General features: G+C 45.0%; 1 protein-coding gene across 1 annotated transcript; it reads right to left on the minus strand.

The window, feature by feature from the left end:
• Positions 1 to 845: 845 nt before the first annotated feature.
• On the minus strand, positions 846 to 14,857 carry LOC113913247 (2'-5'-oligoadenylate synthase-like protein 2). Its single transcript, XM_027577404.2, has 6 exons — positions 14,466 to 14,857; positions 8,578 to 8,866; positions 7,179 to 7,354; positions 4,270 to 4,511; positions 3,643 to 3,784; positions 846 to 1,708 (listed from the first exon to the last, which is right to left on the minus strand). Exons 1-6 carry the CDS (start codon positions 14,661 to 14,663, stop codon positions 1,235 to 1,237), a joined length of 1,521 nt encoding a protein of 506 aa, XP_027433205.2. The 5' UTR covers positions 14,664 to 14,857; the 3' UTR covers positions 846 to 1,234.
• Positions 14,858 to 15,847: the final 990 nt, after the last annotated feature.

The raw sequence follows: 15,847 nt of genomic DNA on the forward strand, positions 1-15,847 counted from the left end.
TCAGCAAGCATGTGCTGAACATGTGCACGAGGCAGGTAGCATTCTAGACCACGGGGACAAAGGAAGAAGGCACTTGTCAAGTCTCATTAGACCAGGGAGACTGATAATCCAACAAAGGAACACAGTGAGGGTCCCAAGTGCTTTCACGGAAGTTTGAATTGGGTGTAGGGGCAGGAAATGATGCAGTTGGCTGTATGGGGCTTCTAGCAATGGTTCTCAAACTTGAGCATGCACCAGAATTACTTGGAAGGCTTGTTAAGACACAGATTGCTGAGCCCCACCACCAGAGAACCTGACTCAGGTAAATCTGGGATAGTTGTTGAGAATTTTCATTTCTAAGATGTTCCCAGGTGATGTGCTGATTCTGCAGGTCTGGGGTCCATACTCGGAGAATAATGACTTAGAGCTTTGAGTGTTGACAGATGGAAACACGAGGGAAAGGGATAGTTGAGTAGGTCACAGTGTCACGATCCGGCATTCAGTGCTCTGGGGCTGCAAGAGTTTTGGCACATCTGGTGTGTTTTGAGAGTGATGGGGAGAGATTGAGAAGTAAGCAAGGGCTCAGTTGTCAAAGACCTTGAATGCCAAGCAAAAGAACTTGAACTTTATTCTACAGGTAATAGGAGCCATTGGAGGACTTCATGCAGGGAAGGGTGCATTCATATTTGTGCTTCCGAAAATCACAGCGGTCTGGGTGGGAAGGGGTGGGTGGGGGAACAGAGCCATAGAAGTCTACATCATGTGCAGCCTGACCATGGGCACTCCTGGGGACCTGTGGCTTTGAAACAGGAGAGCTAGGTTCTTGTCTCGCAGAGTCGAAGAATGAATCTCGCGGACAAAGGAGGGTGAGTAAATTGATAGTTTTATTAAGCAAGGGTACAGGAAAAGCTCTCGGGAGTGGGAGGGGTCCCGATGGGGTTGCCACTGAGGGCTTGTAGGCTGGTTTTTTATTGAGAACTGACTGGGAAACTTATGACCTTGAGTTTCTTGTGCCATCTTGGTTTGAGCATGGACTATTGATAACACCCTTAATGACTGACTTCTTTGAGGTTTGGTCATTTTCTGTGATACTGTAGCCGCCAAAGAAAAATACTGCCGACCATCCCAGGCCAGGTGGTCTGTTCCCTTAACCCTTGTTCACTCTGTCTTAGTGCTTCTGCATGCCAGGAATAGTCTCAGAGCCTAGCCAGGGACCCCCTATCTCTCCCTGCCTATACCTTAACCCTTTCCTTACTCAGCTTCTCTTCATGAGTATGATGGTGTCACAGTCTTTGATTTGCAGGTCTGAGAGGCTGCGGTGATTCCATAGTATCCGATTCTGGAACTGTAGTACCTGATCCTCCATGTAAGGTCCTCCACCTTCCTCAATCTTCTCTTTCAAGCCACGGATGGAGTCCTCAGGGTGGATGGCATAAGGCTTGCTATGACCACTAAAGTCCTTCACGAAGACCTGGATCTCAGGAGGGAAAGTCTCCAGCACCCGGACGCTCACCTTAGAGAAGATCCCATAATATGCTAATGTCTTCTGACTGCTGAGCAGATGCCGCTCCCCTCCTGGCTCCTGGAAGGAGAGACGCTGTTGCCCGCTGAAACCCCATGCCCTCTTGATCTCGGTTTTCATCTTCCAGATGGGACTGTAGGGGTTCACTGAGAATATACAGGCCTTCTCTCCTGCCTTTTTCACCGTCACCTGGACATCCCTTGCTGGCTGGAAGGATAAGGATGTCTCGTGGTCATGGCTGTTGTCTCCAAAGCCTCCCCTTTCTGCCTAGTGACGATATAATCTATTGCCTACCAAGACACTTAGGGTAGGAAAAGGTGCTATCGATAATTACCTCAGCCAACAGGCATAAACTGGAACTGTCCCAGGCAGAGCAGAACATTTGGTCATCCTAGGCTTACCGCTGGGTCACCTGACTCACCTGACTTGCCTTCTGACTCACCCTGATCAGAGTAACAACCGGCAACAGTTCTTGAAATAACCACTCCTCCTATGTGAAACTGTTTTAATGAGTCCCGATCTGTCACGGGGGGATAACGTTAGCACCTACTCCATAGGTACATCATAGGGCTGTTCTAGGTTAAATCATTCAACAGATGGAGTCACAGGGACGTATGGTCAAGGATATTCATGTAATAGCCAAAGTCTGGAAGCAGCCTAAAAATCTTTCAGTGGGGCAGTGATCCTAAAAGAGAAGGTACTTTCCTCCATTGGATCATGATATAGCTGTTAATCCAGGGTGACTCGATATCTAGGGCAGTCCACATGTGCGTCCCTTGTCCTGGCATAATGAGCATCACCCCATTTCATGCTCAAAAATATCCTGGTTTGGACTTTATGTTATATGGTCACGCCCTTTTAGGTCTATAGGTGTGGATATGGAATTGTCTTTCTGATAATTTAATTGAGTAACCCAAATAGCCTACTCAAGTAAATAAAAGTAAAAAGGCAAACGAGTTAGACAGGAATGTGCTAGTGTGTGGGTGGCGTGTCTATCCACAGAAGGAGATGCAGGACATTGATAAGTGGGTGTTGGGGAGAAGGTCGTACCGCAAGCCTGGGGGTCAGGATTTGGAGGGCAACCTACTTTAGTTGTGTGTTCTTTCCAACAGTTTGATTTTTTATTCTTTGCTGAACATGCGTGTTACTTTTTCACAAAACAATAATATTAAAAAAGGTGACTGGGGAAGGTTCTTAGCAAGAGTTGGAAGACTGTTCAGTGAATCTTGCCTCGCGGGAGCCTCCCGGTCTGCTGGACATGCCAGTCAATGGGCCAGGGCTGGGTGGCAGGGCCTTTCCATGCGTGAGTCATCCACCTTGCTGGAGCTGCTGCAGATCTGCCTTTGAGGCAAGCCTCAGGATTTCCCTGCAGGCTATGAAATGTGGGAGTGGCAACAAGATTTCTCGGGGAGTAGCAGGTTAGGGAAATGAGATCCCTCTTAGTTGAGCTGATAGCAACATCCTGGTCTTTGAACTCTGGATTCCTACGTAGTGTTCAGACCCAGGACTCCCATGGTCATGTCGGGGAAAGCCGTGCACAGTGGGGCCACACAAATGATGTTGCTGTCTGCAGTGGAATCCAATGCTCCTTACTGATTATTTCTGGATGCATCTATTAAATCTCTTTCTCTCACTTTTTAAATAAAGCTTATTCTTAAGTTTTTTCAGTAATCTCTACACCCAACACAACCTTGAACCCCAAGAGCAAGAGTCGCATGCTCTTTGACTGAGCCAGCTAGGTACCTCTTAAATCTCTTTTTTGGACAGCAAGAAGTTGAGCTTTCAACAACCTATAATAGGGAAAATGTAACCCCACAGGGTGTATGTATGTGATAAATTCTTTGTTATATCTCTCTAATGGTTACAGAGCAGGGCAGAAACTGACTGCCCATTTTACGGATGAAAGAACTGAGGCCCAGATTCTTAGAGCAGAAGGGGAAGACTTGCACACCTGGTTGGCTGGGACATCTCCATGGAGGGGGATGTTAACCTGTCCTGGGGTCTTAGAGGTGCTGTGGCCAGAAGTTGAGGGGATTCACCGGTGTGTGTGTGTGTGTGTGTGTGTGTGTGTGTGTGTATGTGTGTGTGTGCTGAAGTAAGGTCAGCACTGAGTCATGACTGAGGGGTGGGGGTGATTGTACCTGTACATGCCAGCCCTGGCTGGGGTCTTCAGTCCAGCAGCAGGCCTGCCTCAGGCAGTGAACAGCTTCTCTGGCCACCAGGTCCCATCCCTTTTTACTTCCCAGGTTGTTGGTAGGATCAGCTGGGTCCAGGATAACTGGCCTGGGAGAGAGAAAGGGAGTGGATCTCCAACACACTTAGGACTCTGGTGTCTGTCCTTCAAGTCTATGGGACTGTGCATGCCTCTGCGTAGGGAGGCCTTCTTGCAACCAAACCTCTTGGTTCATGATAAGAGGTGTAACCCAAGTTGGCCCAAACAGAGTGAATCTCGGGGATTCCCTTTAGAAGGCTAGGGCAAAGGTGCTCTCCCTGTTGTAGTGGAAGGGATGAGTGCAGATGAGACTGGAACTGATGTAGTCATGTTAGTCTGAATTCAAAGGCAAAACCCAGGGAAGGGCAGGGCTGAGCAATTTCACAGGATGGGACCCTGATGAAATAGCAATCATCTGGATCACACCATACCTGAAGCTTCATTTATCCTTGGACTTCTCAGTTCCAAAAGCCAATAAATTCCCCTTGTTTAAAAAACTGTATGAGTTGGGTTTTCTGTTCCTCGCCGCTGAAAATAATGCACCCAACACACTCACCTGCGTTCCTTCAACTGTTGTTTGAGATAGATTCTGACAGTCTCATTTTGGAAATCATAGTACTTGGTCCAATATATGCAGATGTTTTCATAATCTATGAGGAGTTCCATCACAGCTCTAAACCCTTCACCCAGGTTGAAATTGTTGCTTTTGTCTGTACTTATTTCCCAGGCATAGATGGTCAGTAGCTCCAGAGCATATTTTGGGGGCAATGCTTTGTTTTGATATTTACGTTTCAAGTACTGCGGGGTTGGGGGGAAAGGGGGGAGAGAATAAATATGAGATGCTATCCTGGAAATTGAGAATTTCCAGGTTTCTCTGTTTCCAGATCCCAGTAATACTTTGTCAATTTAGGGAACGCCTGGCTGGCTCAATTGATAGAACATGGGACTCTTGACTTCAGGGTTGTGAGTTCAAGCCCCCTGTTAGGTGAAGCACTTGCTTTAAAATAAATAAATAAAAATAATAAAGAAAAGAACTACTTTGTCAACTCCATTTTGTATCTGGGTTATGTAGCACATCCATGAAATTTGAAATGGGTCTAGGAGCTTGGTCTCTAGATGGATTACATCCTGCAGCCATCAAAATTTCAAATTGAAGCCTCTCATGGACCTTCTGGGCCTCATCAATCTATGTTTTTGAGTTGCAATGGGGGAGACAATGCAATATAGTGAATATAGGCTCTAATTAAAGAAAACAAAAACACACAGACACACTGAAAACATAACACAAAATCAGAACAAATGGAAAGATGGAGAAAGAGTAATGTGTGAAATTTTCAGTTCTTCAAAAATTAATTTAGAAATTTATTGCAGTTACAATTTGAGTCCCACCAGTTTTTTAGTGGGAGAAAAATGATCTTAAGATTCAAATTCGGTAGTAAATGCTTAGGAAATCCAAGAAAATTGTGAGAAGTAAAAATAGAGAGGTTGGTATTTGTTTTCTCGGATATGTCTTATAAAGCAGTTGTCACAAAAACAGTATGTTTTTGGTGTCAGAATAAACAATAGCCAAGTGTAACAGAATGGCTAGCCCAGAACTAGTTCCCAGTAGATACAAAAACTTAACAAAGACAGACAAGGGTGATGGAAGATGGGAAAAAAATGCATAATCCAACAAATGATGCTGGCACAATTTGTCCACCATCTAGAAGAAAATAAGGGTGATCCTACTGTCTCACCAAATACCAAAATATTTTACAAATGGAGTGAAAGGATATATGAAACATAGTAGAAAAAAATTAAAAGACCACCCACACACTGTGAGCAAGATAGAAAACCCACAACCTAGAAAAGTCAGACCTATTTGTGTGTGTGTTTTTAAGTAATCTCTACACCCAATGTGGGGCTTGAACGCACGACCCCAAGATCAAGAGTCTCACGCTCCTTCAACTGAGCCAGCCATCTGCCCCTCTTTGTGTATTTTATTTTATTTAAAGATTTATTTATTCATTTTAGACAGACAGACAGAGAGAGAGAGATTGAGTGAGCATGGGGCGGGGCAGAGGAAGAGGGGGAGAGAGAGTCCTCCAGCAGACTCCCCGCTGAGCATGGCGCTTGACTGGGGGCTGGATCCCAGGACCCAAGACCCATGACCTGAGCTGAAATCAGGAGGCTGCCCCTCAACTGACTAAGCTACCACCGCTTTGTGTATTTTAAACATTAGAAATAATTATATTGTCAGAGATACTATAATTACGGTCCGTAGAGGAGTGATCTATTGGCGAAAACATTTGTAACACATGAGAAATAATAGTAAATATCTACATAATTTACAAAAAGGTCTTAAAACTGATAAGAAGACAAAAGTCCCAATGGAAAAAGATGCAAAATATGTTAACAGGTTAACTCCCCAAAGTTCAACTCCAAAGGTCTCATTTTGGAAATCATAGTACTTGCATAGTACTTTGCATTTTTGCAAAGGGTGGACTACAGGGTGGGCAAAGGGTGGGCATGAGCGGTGTGAACACAAAGAGAGGAATGAAGGCATAGTCTCCAAAAATGTTTTTGGTGTCATTGCAGGCATTTCATGTGAATTTTACCTTCTTTTTTATACTTTTTTCATTACTTGAATTTTTCACGAGCCCAATGTAATATTCAAATAACCAGAAAAAGTGATTATTATGAAATAAATTATTATTCTAAAAACTAGCCTTGTTGATTAAGAGCCCACAGCTGGGCACCTTTGTGTTCAAATCTCAGCCCACCTTTAGCCCTTGAGCCTCAGTTTTCTCACCCCCGAAATGGGGCTAATGTATAATACCTACATTACAGAGCTGTTGGAAAGACGGAGAAAAAATATGCAGAGCACTCAGTATAGATCATGGAAGACAATTAATGCTCAATAAACAGTAGCTTTCTACTCATTGCTGTTATATTAAATGCCTGAGGTCTGAAGTCTGTGGAAAATCACATTGGTGGGGCACCTGAGGTGGCTCAGTACCTTACACATCTGACTCGATCTTGGCTCAGGTCATGATCTCAGGGTTGTGAGATAGAGCCCTGCCTTGGACTCCTCACTCGGCTGGGAGTCTGCTTAAGATTCTCCCTGCCCCCAGCCGCCCCAAGCAGGCACTTTCTCTCTATATATATATAAAAGGAGGGACACGTGGGTGGCTCAGTTGGTTAAGCGTCTGCCTCTGGCTCAGGTCATGATCCCAGGGTCCTGGGACTGAGTCCCGCATCGGGCTCCCTGCTCAGCGGGGAGTCTGCTTCTCCCTCTTGCCCCTCACATGGCTCATGATCTCTCTGTCCCTCTCTCTCTAATAAATAAATAAAATCTTAGAAAGAAAATGTTAGCATGCGCCCGCCCTCTCTCTTGTCCCTGCACCTCCCAGCCCGGCACTTCCCAGCTCCGCAGCCCCGCTCCCGCCAGCCCTGCTCCCACCAGCCCGGCTCCCAGCCCCGCACCTGCAGGTACCAGTGCTTCACCAGCCGCAGGAGGTCCTTTAGCTTAACAGGTCGACTTTTCACAAAGTGCCTCTGCAACTCTGTGAAGCTTGGCGAGAACTCTCCAGGCGTGGCATGACTGGTTATTAAGTTTTCATAGATTTCTGGTGATGGTTTAGAGTCCGGGCAAAAATGCCCTAGGAGAGAAAAGGACCTGGTTTAAGAAAATCCACCCTCGGGCGCCTGGGTGGCTCAGTTGGTTAAGCGACTGCCTTAGGCTCAGGTCATGATCCTGGAGTCCGGGGATCGAGTCCCACATCGGGCTTCCTGCTCGGCAGGGAGTCTGCTTCTCCCTCTGACCCTCTTCCCTCTCGTGCTCTCTATCTCTCATTCTCTCTCTCTCAAATAAATAAATAAAATAAAATCTTTAAAAAAAAAAAAAAAGAAAATCCACCCTCTGAGGAGAAGAAGTTGGGAAAAAACTGCTAGGTGTAGAGGGCTCATAAATTATCTCAGGCAGCCCTCACTACTGCATTCCTTTTCCCCTTTTATATCAAAACAGGTGGAAGCTTATGGGGTTTGGTAGCCCCCTCAAAAGTCACAGAGATTTTAAATAACTGGCATTGGCCAAAGACGTACCATGTGGCAGGCAGTAGGCTAAGCTCATGAAATCCTTAGAACAGCTCCATGGAGTAGGTAAAATTACATGGAACCATAAGGAGTGCCATTTTTGTGGATCAAACATGGTCAAATATTGTCAATTTCCTATGGTTCAACCTGATATTATCCCATTTAACAGGTTGGTACATTGAGTCTTAGAGGTGTTAGATACCTTACCCAAGATCACAGTAAGTCTTTTTTTTTTTTTTTTTTTAAAGATTTTATTTACTTGACAGAGAGAGAGGGAACACTAGCAGGGGCAGAGGGAGATGGAGAAGCAGGCTTCCTGCTGAGCAGGGAGCCGGATGCAGGGCTCGATCTCAGAACCCAGGGATCATGACCTGAGCCGAAGGCAGACGCTTAACAACTGAGCCACCCAGGTGCCCCCACAGTAAGTCTTAAAGCCAAAATTAAAAGACATTAAGAGCCCTGTTTTTAAAATGATTCCAATCTAAAGCTAACCCCAAAGATCTTGAAGTGCTTGCTTGCCCTGGTGTTTCCCAGAGGGTCAGAGACAAGTGTCCTCCTTAGGCTGGGTGGGAATCCAGAAGTCCCCTATCTCCCCAACATGGGACATGGCAGCACATGAGTTTATGGAAGGACTTAACTTCAAGATACAGTTCTAGTTGCAGCCCCCCAGAAAAAAAGCGAACTCTACTCTTTCTTCCCTGGTTTCCACTTTCCTAAACCTCCCCCAAGGCTGGGTTGGTGAAGGGCCCCTGACTAGTTTCTCTGGTCCCAAACCCATCATTGTCTTTACCCAGAGCATCATAGGCTGGGAGCACATCCACTCCAATGGCTTCACTGTTCTTCCTGGGCTGGACCTGGAAGGACAGGGAGCGGGGGACCCTGTTCGTCTCTCTCCACGGGACCATGGTGATGCTGTAGGCCAGGCTCCTGCTGTACTGAGTCAGTCTCTTCTTGATGAAGCTGATGATCAATCCGCGGTGCTTTGCCTGGTCTTGGAAGCTGGGGAAACAGCTCAAGAACAAGACCAAGTCCACGTCGGAGCTGTAGTTCAACGTTGTTCCCTTCCCAGAGGAGCCACCCTGTGGAGGAAATTAATGTTGAAGCTTCACCTCCCTTGGAGCCTGAAGCTTTGAGGTCGGGGTGAAGCCAGAGGCACCCATATTAGGCTGTTTACATAGGTGCCAAAAGGAGCCCTTGGTCTCCTCCATACATGGTGGACTTTGCTGACCTCATCTTTTCATTGATTTAGACAAAATAAGTACATGATTAACTATTCAAAGGATGTAAATGAAATGTAAAACTCCACTGCACCTGAGGCCCTAAGCTCCTTCGGCAGAGGCACCCATAGTTACCAGCTTGTTATATATCATTCCAGAGACGTTTGATGCCTAAACCCATGGTGTCCAATATGGTAGCCAAGAGCTACGTGTGGTTATTTACATTTGAATGAGATGAAATTTATAAATTCAGTTTCTCAGCCATACTAGCTTCAGTTCAAGTGCTCAACAGCCACCCACAGAGAGTGATGGGCAGCGCATGTATAGAACATTTCCATCACTAGGAAATTTCTATTGGGCAGCTCTGGCCTAGACAGACATACTTTTACATATATATTTTGTATATACATCTTGTGTGTGTATGCACAAATATATTTTTTGGACATTGTGTGTGTGCATGTGTGTATATGCAAGGATGCTGGAAACATGGCGCATCGGTAGCATACGTGTTCATAGAATGGGGCCCAGCCGTAGCCTTGAAAGGTGCATCATAAATCTTTCCTCCTGGATAAGAAACAAGCAGGAAAAGGAATTTAGATGTCATGGATAAGCATCCAAATTCATGGACAAGGTGATGATGGAGTTCCCCCATTAGAGGGGGCTGAGGATGATGGAAAGTCCTGCCTGCCCTTAGTTCATTTGCAAATGATCTTCCTCTTGCCTGGTCCTTTCCCCCACTTAGTGCTGATGCCCTTGCAGAGAATCAACCAGAAAACTACATGTTCCTAATATTTGGTCAACAGAAATCTCAACAAGAACAGCAGAAATTATTCCCTCTTTATCCAAAGTGTAGAAAGGCAGACACCGTCCTGGGGAATGCTATTTTTAAAGACTCCCACATTTCAGTGGTTGTTGCTAATGCCTGCAAAGCACCTTCAACCTCTAAATCCCCACAGTTCTGAGGGGTTGTCTCTGCTCCTTGTCTGGATAAATAACACTGAAATGAACATGTCCTCTGAGGAAGGATACCTGGGGGTCTCCTTTAGTAGGCAGGGAAGGGGGCTGGCCCTTCTCCTCTCTCCCATATACAATAAGTTGTTTTTTACTTTGAAATAATTATAGATTTATAGGAAGATAGTTTAGAGAGGTCTGCTGGGCTCTTCATCCAGTTTCCTCCCAGGGGTCACATCTTATGCATATATAGCCAGGAAATCAACACTGATACAATGTATGTAGTTCTAAGACATTTTATCATATGTGTAGATTTCTATAGTCACCACTGAAATCAAGATATAGAACTATTCCATTCTACTTTCTCCTTCAACTCCTTTAGAGTCACACCCACCTCCCTCCCCAGACCACCCCAAACCCTAGAAACCACGGATCTGTTTTCCATTTCCATAATCCTGTCATTTCAAGATCGAAACAAATACAATCATACTGTATGTGACTTCTAATTTTTATTTATTTTTATTTAAATTCAATTAACATATAATGTATTATTGATTTCAGAGGTAGAGGTTAGTGATTTATCAGTCTTATATAATACCCAGTGCTCATTACCTCATGTGCCCTCCTTAATGTCCATCACCCAGTTACCCTATCCCCCATTCCCCTCCCCTCCAGCAAGCCTCAGGTTGTTTCCTGAGATTAAGAGTCTCTTATGGTTTGTCTCCCTCTCTGATTTCATCTTGTTTCATTTTTTCCTCTCTTCCCCTATGATCCTGTTTTGTTTCTTAAATTTCACATATCAGCGAGATCATATGATAATTGTCTTTCTCTGATTGACTTATTTCGCTTAGCATAACACCCTCTAGTTCCATCCACATTGTTGCAAATGGCAAGATTTCTTTTTTTTTGCTGGCTGAGTAGTATGCCATTGTATATACATACACCACATCTTCTTTATCCATTCATCTGTCGATGGACATCTGGGCTCTTTCCATAGTTTGGCTAATGTGGACATTGCTGCTATAAACATTGGGGTGCAGGTGCCCCTTCGGATCACTACATTTGTATCTTTGGGGTAAATACCCAGTAGTGCAATTGCTGGGTTGTGGGTTAGCTCTATTTTCAACCTTTTGAGGAACCTCCATACTGTTTTCCAGAGGGGTTGCTCCAGCTTGCATTCCCACCAACAGTGTAGGAGGGTTCCCCTTTCTCCACATCCCCGCCAACATCTGTGGTTTCCTGACTTGTTAATTTTAGCCATTCTGACTGGTGTGAGGTGGTATCTAGCCTTGTATCTCCCTGATGCTGAGTGATGGTGAGCATTTTTTCATGTGTCTGTTGGCCATTTGTATGTCTTCTTTGGAGAAATGTCTATTCATGACTTCTGCCCATTTCTTGATTGGATTATTGTTCTTTAGGTGCTGAGTTTGATAGGTTCTTTATAGATCTTGGATACTAGCCCTTTATCTGTTCAGGTTTTCTATTTCTTCCTGTTTCAGTTTTGGTAGTTTATATGTCTCTAGGAATGCATCCATTTCTTCCAGATTCCCTAATTTGTTGGCATATAGTTGCTCATAGGATGTTCTTATAATTGTTTGTATTTCTTCAGTGTTGGTTGTGATCTCTTTTGTTCATGATTTTATTTATCTGGGTCCTTTCTCTTTTCTTTTTGATAAGTCTGTCTAGGGGTTTATCAATCTTATTAACCCTTCCAAAGAATCAGCTCCTAGTTTCGTTGATCTGTTCTACTGTTCTTTTGGTTTCTATTTCATTGATTTCTGCTCTGGTCTTTATTACTTCTCTTCTCCTGCTAAGTTTAGGCTTTATTTGCTGTTCTTTCTCCAGCTCCTTTAGGTGTAGGGTTAGGTTGTGTATTTGAGAACTTTCTTGTTTCTTGAGAAAGGCTTGTATTGCTATATACTTTCCTCAGGACTGCCTTTGCTGCATCCCAAAGGTTTTGAACAGGTGTGTTTTCATTTTCATTTGTTTCCATGAATTTTTTAAATTCTTTAATTTCCTAGTTGACCCATTCATTCTTTGTAGGACGCTCCTTAGCCTCCATGTATTTCCAAATTTCTTCTTGTGATTGAGTTCCAGTTTCAAAGCATTGTGGTCAAAAATATGCAGGGAATGATCCCAGTCGTTTGGTACCAGTTCAGACCTGATTTGTGACCCAGTATGTGATCTATTTTGGAGAATGTTCCATGTACACTTGAGAAGAATGTGTATTTTGTTGCTTTAGGATAGAATGTTCTGAATATGTCTGTGAAGTTCATCTGGTCCAGTGTGGCATTCAAAGCCCTTGTTTCCTTGTTGATCTTCTGCTTAGACGATCTGTCCATTGCAGTGAGTGGGGTGTTAAAGTCCCCTACTATTATTGTATTATCAATGCATTTCTTTAATTTTGTTAATTGGTTTACACACTTGGCTTTTTCCAGGTTAAGGGCAGAAATATTTACAATTGTTAGATCTTCTTGTTGGATAGACCCTTTAATTATGTTATAGAGCCTTCCTCATCTCTTATTACAGTCTTTGGTTTAAAATCTAACTTGTTTGATATAAGGATTGCCACCCCAGCTTTCTTTTGATGTCCATTAGTATGATAAATTGTTTTCCATCTCCTCACTTTAAATCTGGAGGCGTCTTTGGGTCTAAAATGAGTCTCTTGGGGCACCTGGGTGGCTCAGTTGGTTAAGCATCTGCCTTCGGCTCAGGTCTTGATCCCAGGGTCCTGGGATCGAGCCCCGTGTTGGGCTCCCTGCTCTGTGGGGAGCCTGCTTCTCCCTCTCCCTCTGCCTGCCATTCCCCCTGCTTGTCCTCTCTCTCTCTCCATCAAATAAATAAATAAAACCTTAAAAAAAAAACAAAATGAATCTCTTGCAGACAGCATATCGATGGGTCTTACTTTTTTATCCAATCTGATACCCTGTGTTTTTTGATTGGGACATTTAGCTCATTTACATTCAGAGTAACTACTGAAAGATATGAATTTAGTGCCATTGTATTACCTGTAAAGTCACTGTTTCTGTATATTGTCTGTTCCTTTCCGGTCTATGCTACTTTTGGGCTCTCTCTTCACTTAAAGGATCCCTTTTAAGATTTCTTGGAGGGCTGATTTGGTGATCACAAATTCTTTCATTTTCTGTTTGTCCTGGAAGCTTTTTATCTCTCCTTCCATTCTGAATGACATCCTAGCTGGAAAAAGTATTCTTGGGTGCATATTTTGAGGGGGTTTCTCTGTGCCTCCTGGACATGGATGCCTGTTTCCTTCCCCAGATTAGGGAAGTTCTCTGATATAATTTGCTCCAATACACCTTCTGCCCCTCTCTCTCTTCTGGGGGAGAATAAAGCTCCTGGTGAGGGAGGGGAACCGAGAGCTTTGCCGTTTTGTTGTTCCAATCCAGGGTTGTTTTTTTTTTTTTAAATAAACTCTTTTGCAGAACTATCTTGAGCATCCTGAGTGTGGGCCCCCTGTGGATTGGCTACTAAGGTGTGCCAATCAGGGCTTTGATCATGCACCGGTCTACCTATCAGGTTATTGTTACCGTGCTGGAGACCAACTGTCTCAACTTGTGATATTGATCAATGTTTTGTGGTTAACTGTTTTGTTTCAGGATATTTTGTAAGAGTCACCCCTACAGAGGCTGCTAGACAGGATGCTATTGTGGTCTTGTCTAAACTGTAAAACAGGATGCCAGCGTGGTTTTGTTCTAGCTGTCCTGGCTCCCTGTTTTCTTGTTGGGGACCGTGGCCCTGACACCTAAGTGTCCAATTAGCTCCTAACAATACCACCCCTAGGTAAAGCTTGATTTACTTAAGAAATTAGATATATGAAAATTAAGGGAAACCTCACAAAAAGGAGTCTGAGACCAGAGGGGGAGGCCAGTAGGGGGAGTGGTACCAACTCCAATTATAGGAATTGTCAATTACAGGCCCCAACAGAATTGTAAACCTGAAGAAACATCAATTACAGTCCCCAACAGGAGCCTTTAGAGCAAGAGCGAGAGAGCACGAGAGAGAGAGAGAGAGAGAGAGAGAGAGAGAGAGAGCACGATCGGAGGGAGGGGCAGAGAGGTAGGGAGAGGGAGGACTCCGCGCTGAGAGTAGAGCCTCAGTGCGGCTCTATCTCCCCATCTCCCGACCCTGAGATCATGACCTGAGCGGAAACCAAGAGTCCCATACTTAACCAACTGAGCCGCCCAGGCACCCCTACAGGTCTTCTTAAACAAGAAACAAACACATACATTTTATAAGAGACCTGTTATTCACATTCCACCTGTCACCCGGGCAATCGGCTGGATCCCCAATAAGCATCATCACCCTCCTTCAGATTTGTAGGATAATTTACAGTTTAAAAGCACTTTCCCACAGTTTATCTCATCTATTCCTTACAACAGATCTGGATTAAAGAGGGGGAGTCCAGAGATGAAACGAACTCTCCCCCAAGGTCACATGGTCCCCAAGTAACAGGTTAGGATTCAAACTCAATCTTAAGTCCCCAGGTGCTCACCTTCACCACCTTCAGCACCCTGACTTCTTGGTCTAGAACCAGCTCATCTCCGAAGCACTGTTCCCGGAAGAAACGCTCAATTCTCTGCCAGGTATCTTTCACTTCCTCCTTCCAGTCCCCCTCGGGCTGAAGTTTCTGCCCCACGAAGGCAGACAGCTTGTCTGCAGGGGTGTCATACAGGGCCTGAAAGAGTGCCATCTCCACCAGCCCAGGCGGCCCCTCGGGATAAATTCTCCCGGCTTCCGCCTTGCCCTGCAAGGGGGGGCTAGTCTTTCTCCAGAGGCTGAAGGGCTGGGAAGCACATTCTATCCCTCCTCAGTCCCACAAGCCTGTTCCCTCCGATTCTTTCTTGCTCCCGTCTTTTGGAAACCGAAAGTGAATTTGTTGAACTGTAGTTTTCTTTCAGTTTAAGGCTGTCAGGAAACAGGGCTGAGTGTAGAGCCAAACGCCCTCTGCAGATCACTCACAGACTCTCGGTGTGAGCATTTCCACCCCCTCCCTCCGCCCCGGGGCCTGGAGCTGGCCTCCCCACCCCCATGCCCCATTTCCTGCTGCTTGGAGGGGAGACCCCCAACCCCTACAGGAGCTGAATTGTGTCAACTCCTGGGGGTAAGGAGGTGCTGATGCCTGGGTGAGAAAGTGGGGGGCTTGGGCTGAGCCGGAGAAGTCCTGGAGCCAGGCCCAGAATGAACTGAGAGCTCTTTCTTTCCTAAGAGCAAGGGGAAACACACCCTTGATTTGCTGCTTTGTTCCTTAGGTCCAGGTGAAGTTCACCTTATCCCCAGGATGTGCAAAAAATAGCAGAGATCGGTGTTAGGAATTCAAAGCTGCCCTCATCCCAACTCCCTCAACAAAATGCCAGAAAGATTTTTCTTCTCTTTTTTTGTTAATGGCAAAAATAAGATTTTGCCACTCATTGAAATCATAGGTATGGAGCATGTTTGGGGAACCCATGACTATGGGGAGGAGATTGGGTTTTGGAAACACGGACGTATAAGGTGTGCCGAGGGGGCAGGAGCAGCTGATGGCTGGCTGCACAGGCCAATCCAGATTTTGTGGGAGGGATAAAATCAGAAGATGCACATAAAGTGCCAAGTCCAGAGTCCACAACATAGGGGCCGATGTGGGGCGCCTGGGTGGCTCAGTCGGTTAAGCGCCTGCCTTCGGCTCAGGTCATGATTCCAGGTCCTGGGATTGAGTCCCAGGTCAGGCTCCCTGCTTGGTGGGGAGTGTGCTTCTCCTGATCCCTCTACCCCTACCCCTCTGCTTGTGCTCTCTTTTGTGCTCTCTCTCTCAAATTAATAAAATCTTTAAAACAGAAAAAAAAACAAAACATAGGGTCTGATGTGTCAAGGATACTGTGGGTTTCTTTATGGTTTTGT

The sequence above is a fragment of the Zalophus californianus genome, chromosome 14 (assembly GCF_009762305.2).
Source record: "Zalophus californianus isolate mZalCal1 chromosome 14, mZalCal1.pri.v2, whole genome shotgun sequence".
Taxonomy (NCBI): domain Eukaryota; kingdom Metazoa; phylum Chordata; class Mammalia; order Carnivora; family Otariidae; genus Zalophus; species Zalophus californianus.

Bases quoted from the DNA above. Each gene is read 5' to 3' on its own strand.
- LOC113913247 (XM_027577404.2), bottom strand. From the start codon at position 14,663: ATGGCACTCTTTCAGGCCCTGTATGACACCCCTGCAGACAAGCTGTCT. The intron at 7,355-8,577 runs GTAAAGACAATG...TTTCTCTCCTAG, and splicing joins CCCAGCCTATGATGCTCTGG to GGCATTTTTGCCCGGACTCT. The intron at 1,709-3,642 runs GTACAATCACCC...TTATCCTTCCAG, and splicing joins GCCAGGGCTGGCATGTACAG to CCAGCAAGGGATGTCCAGGT.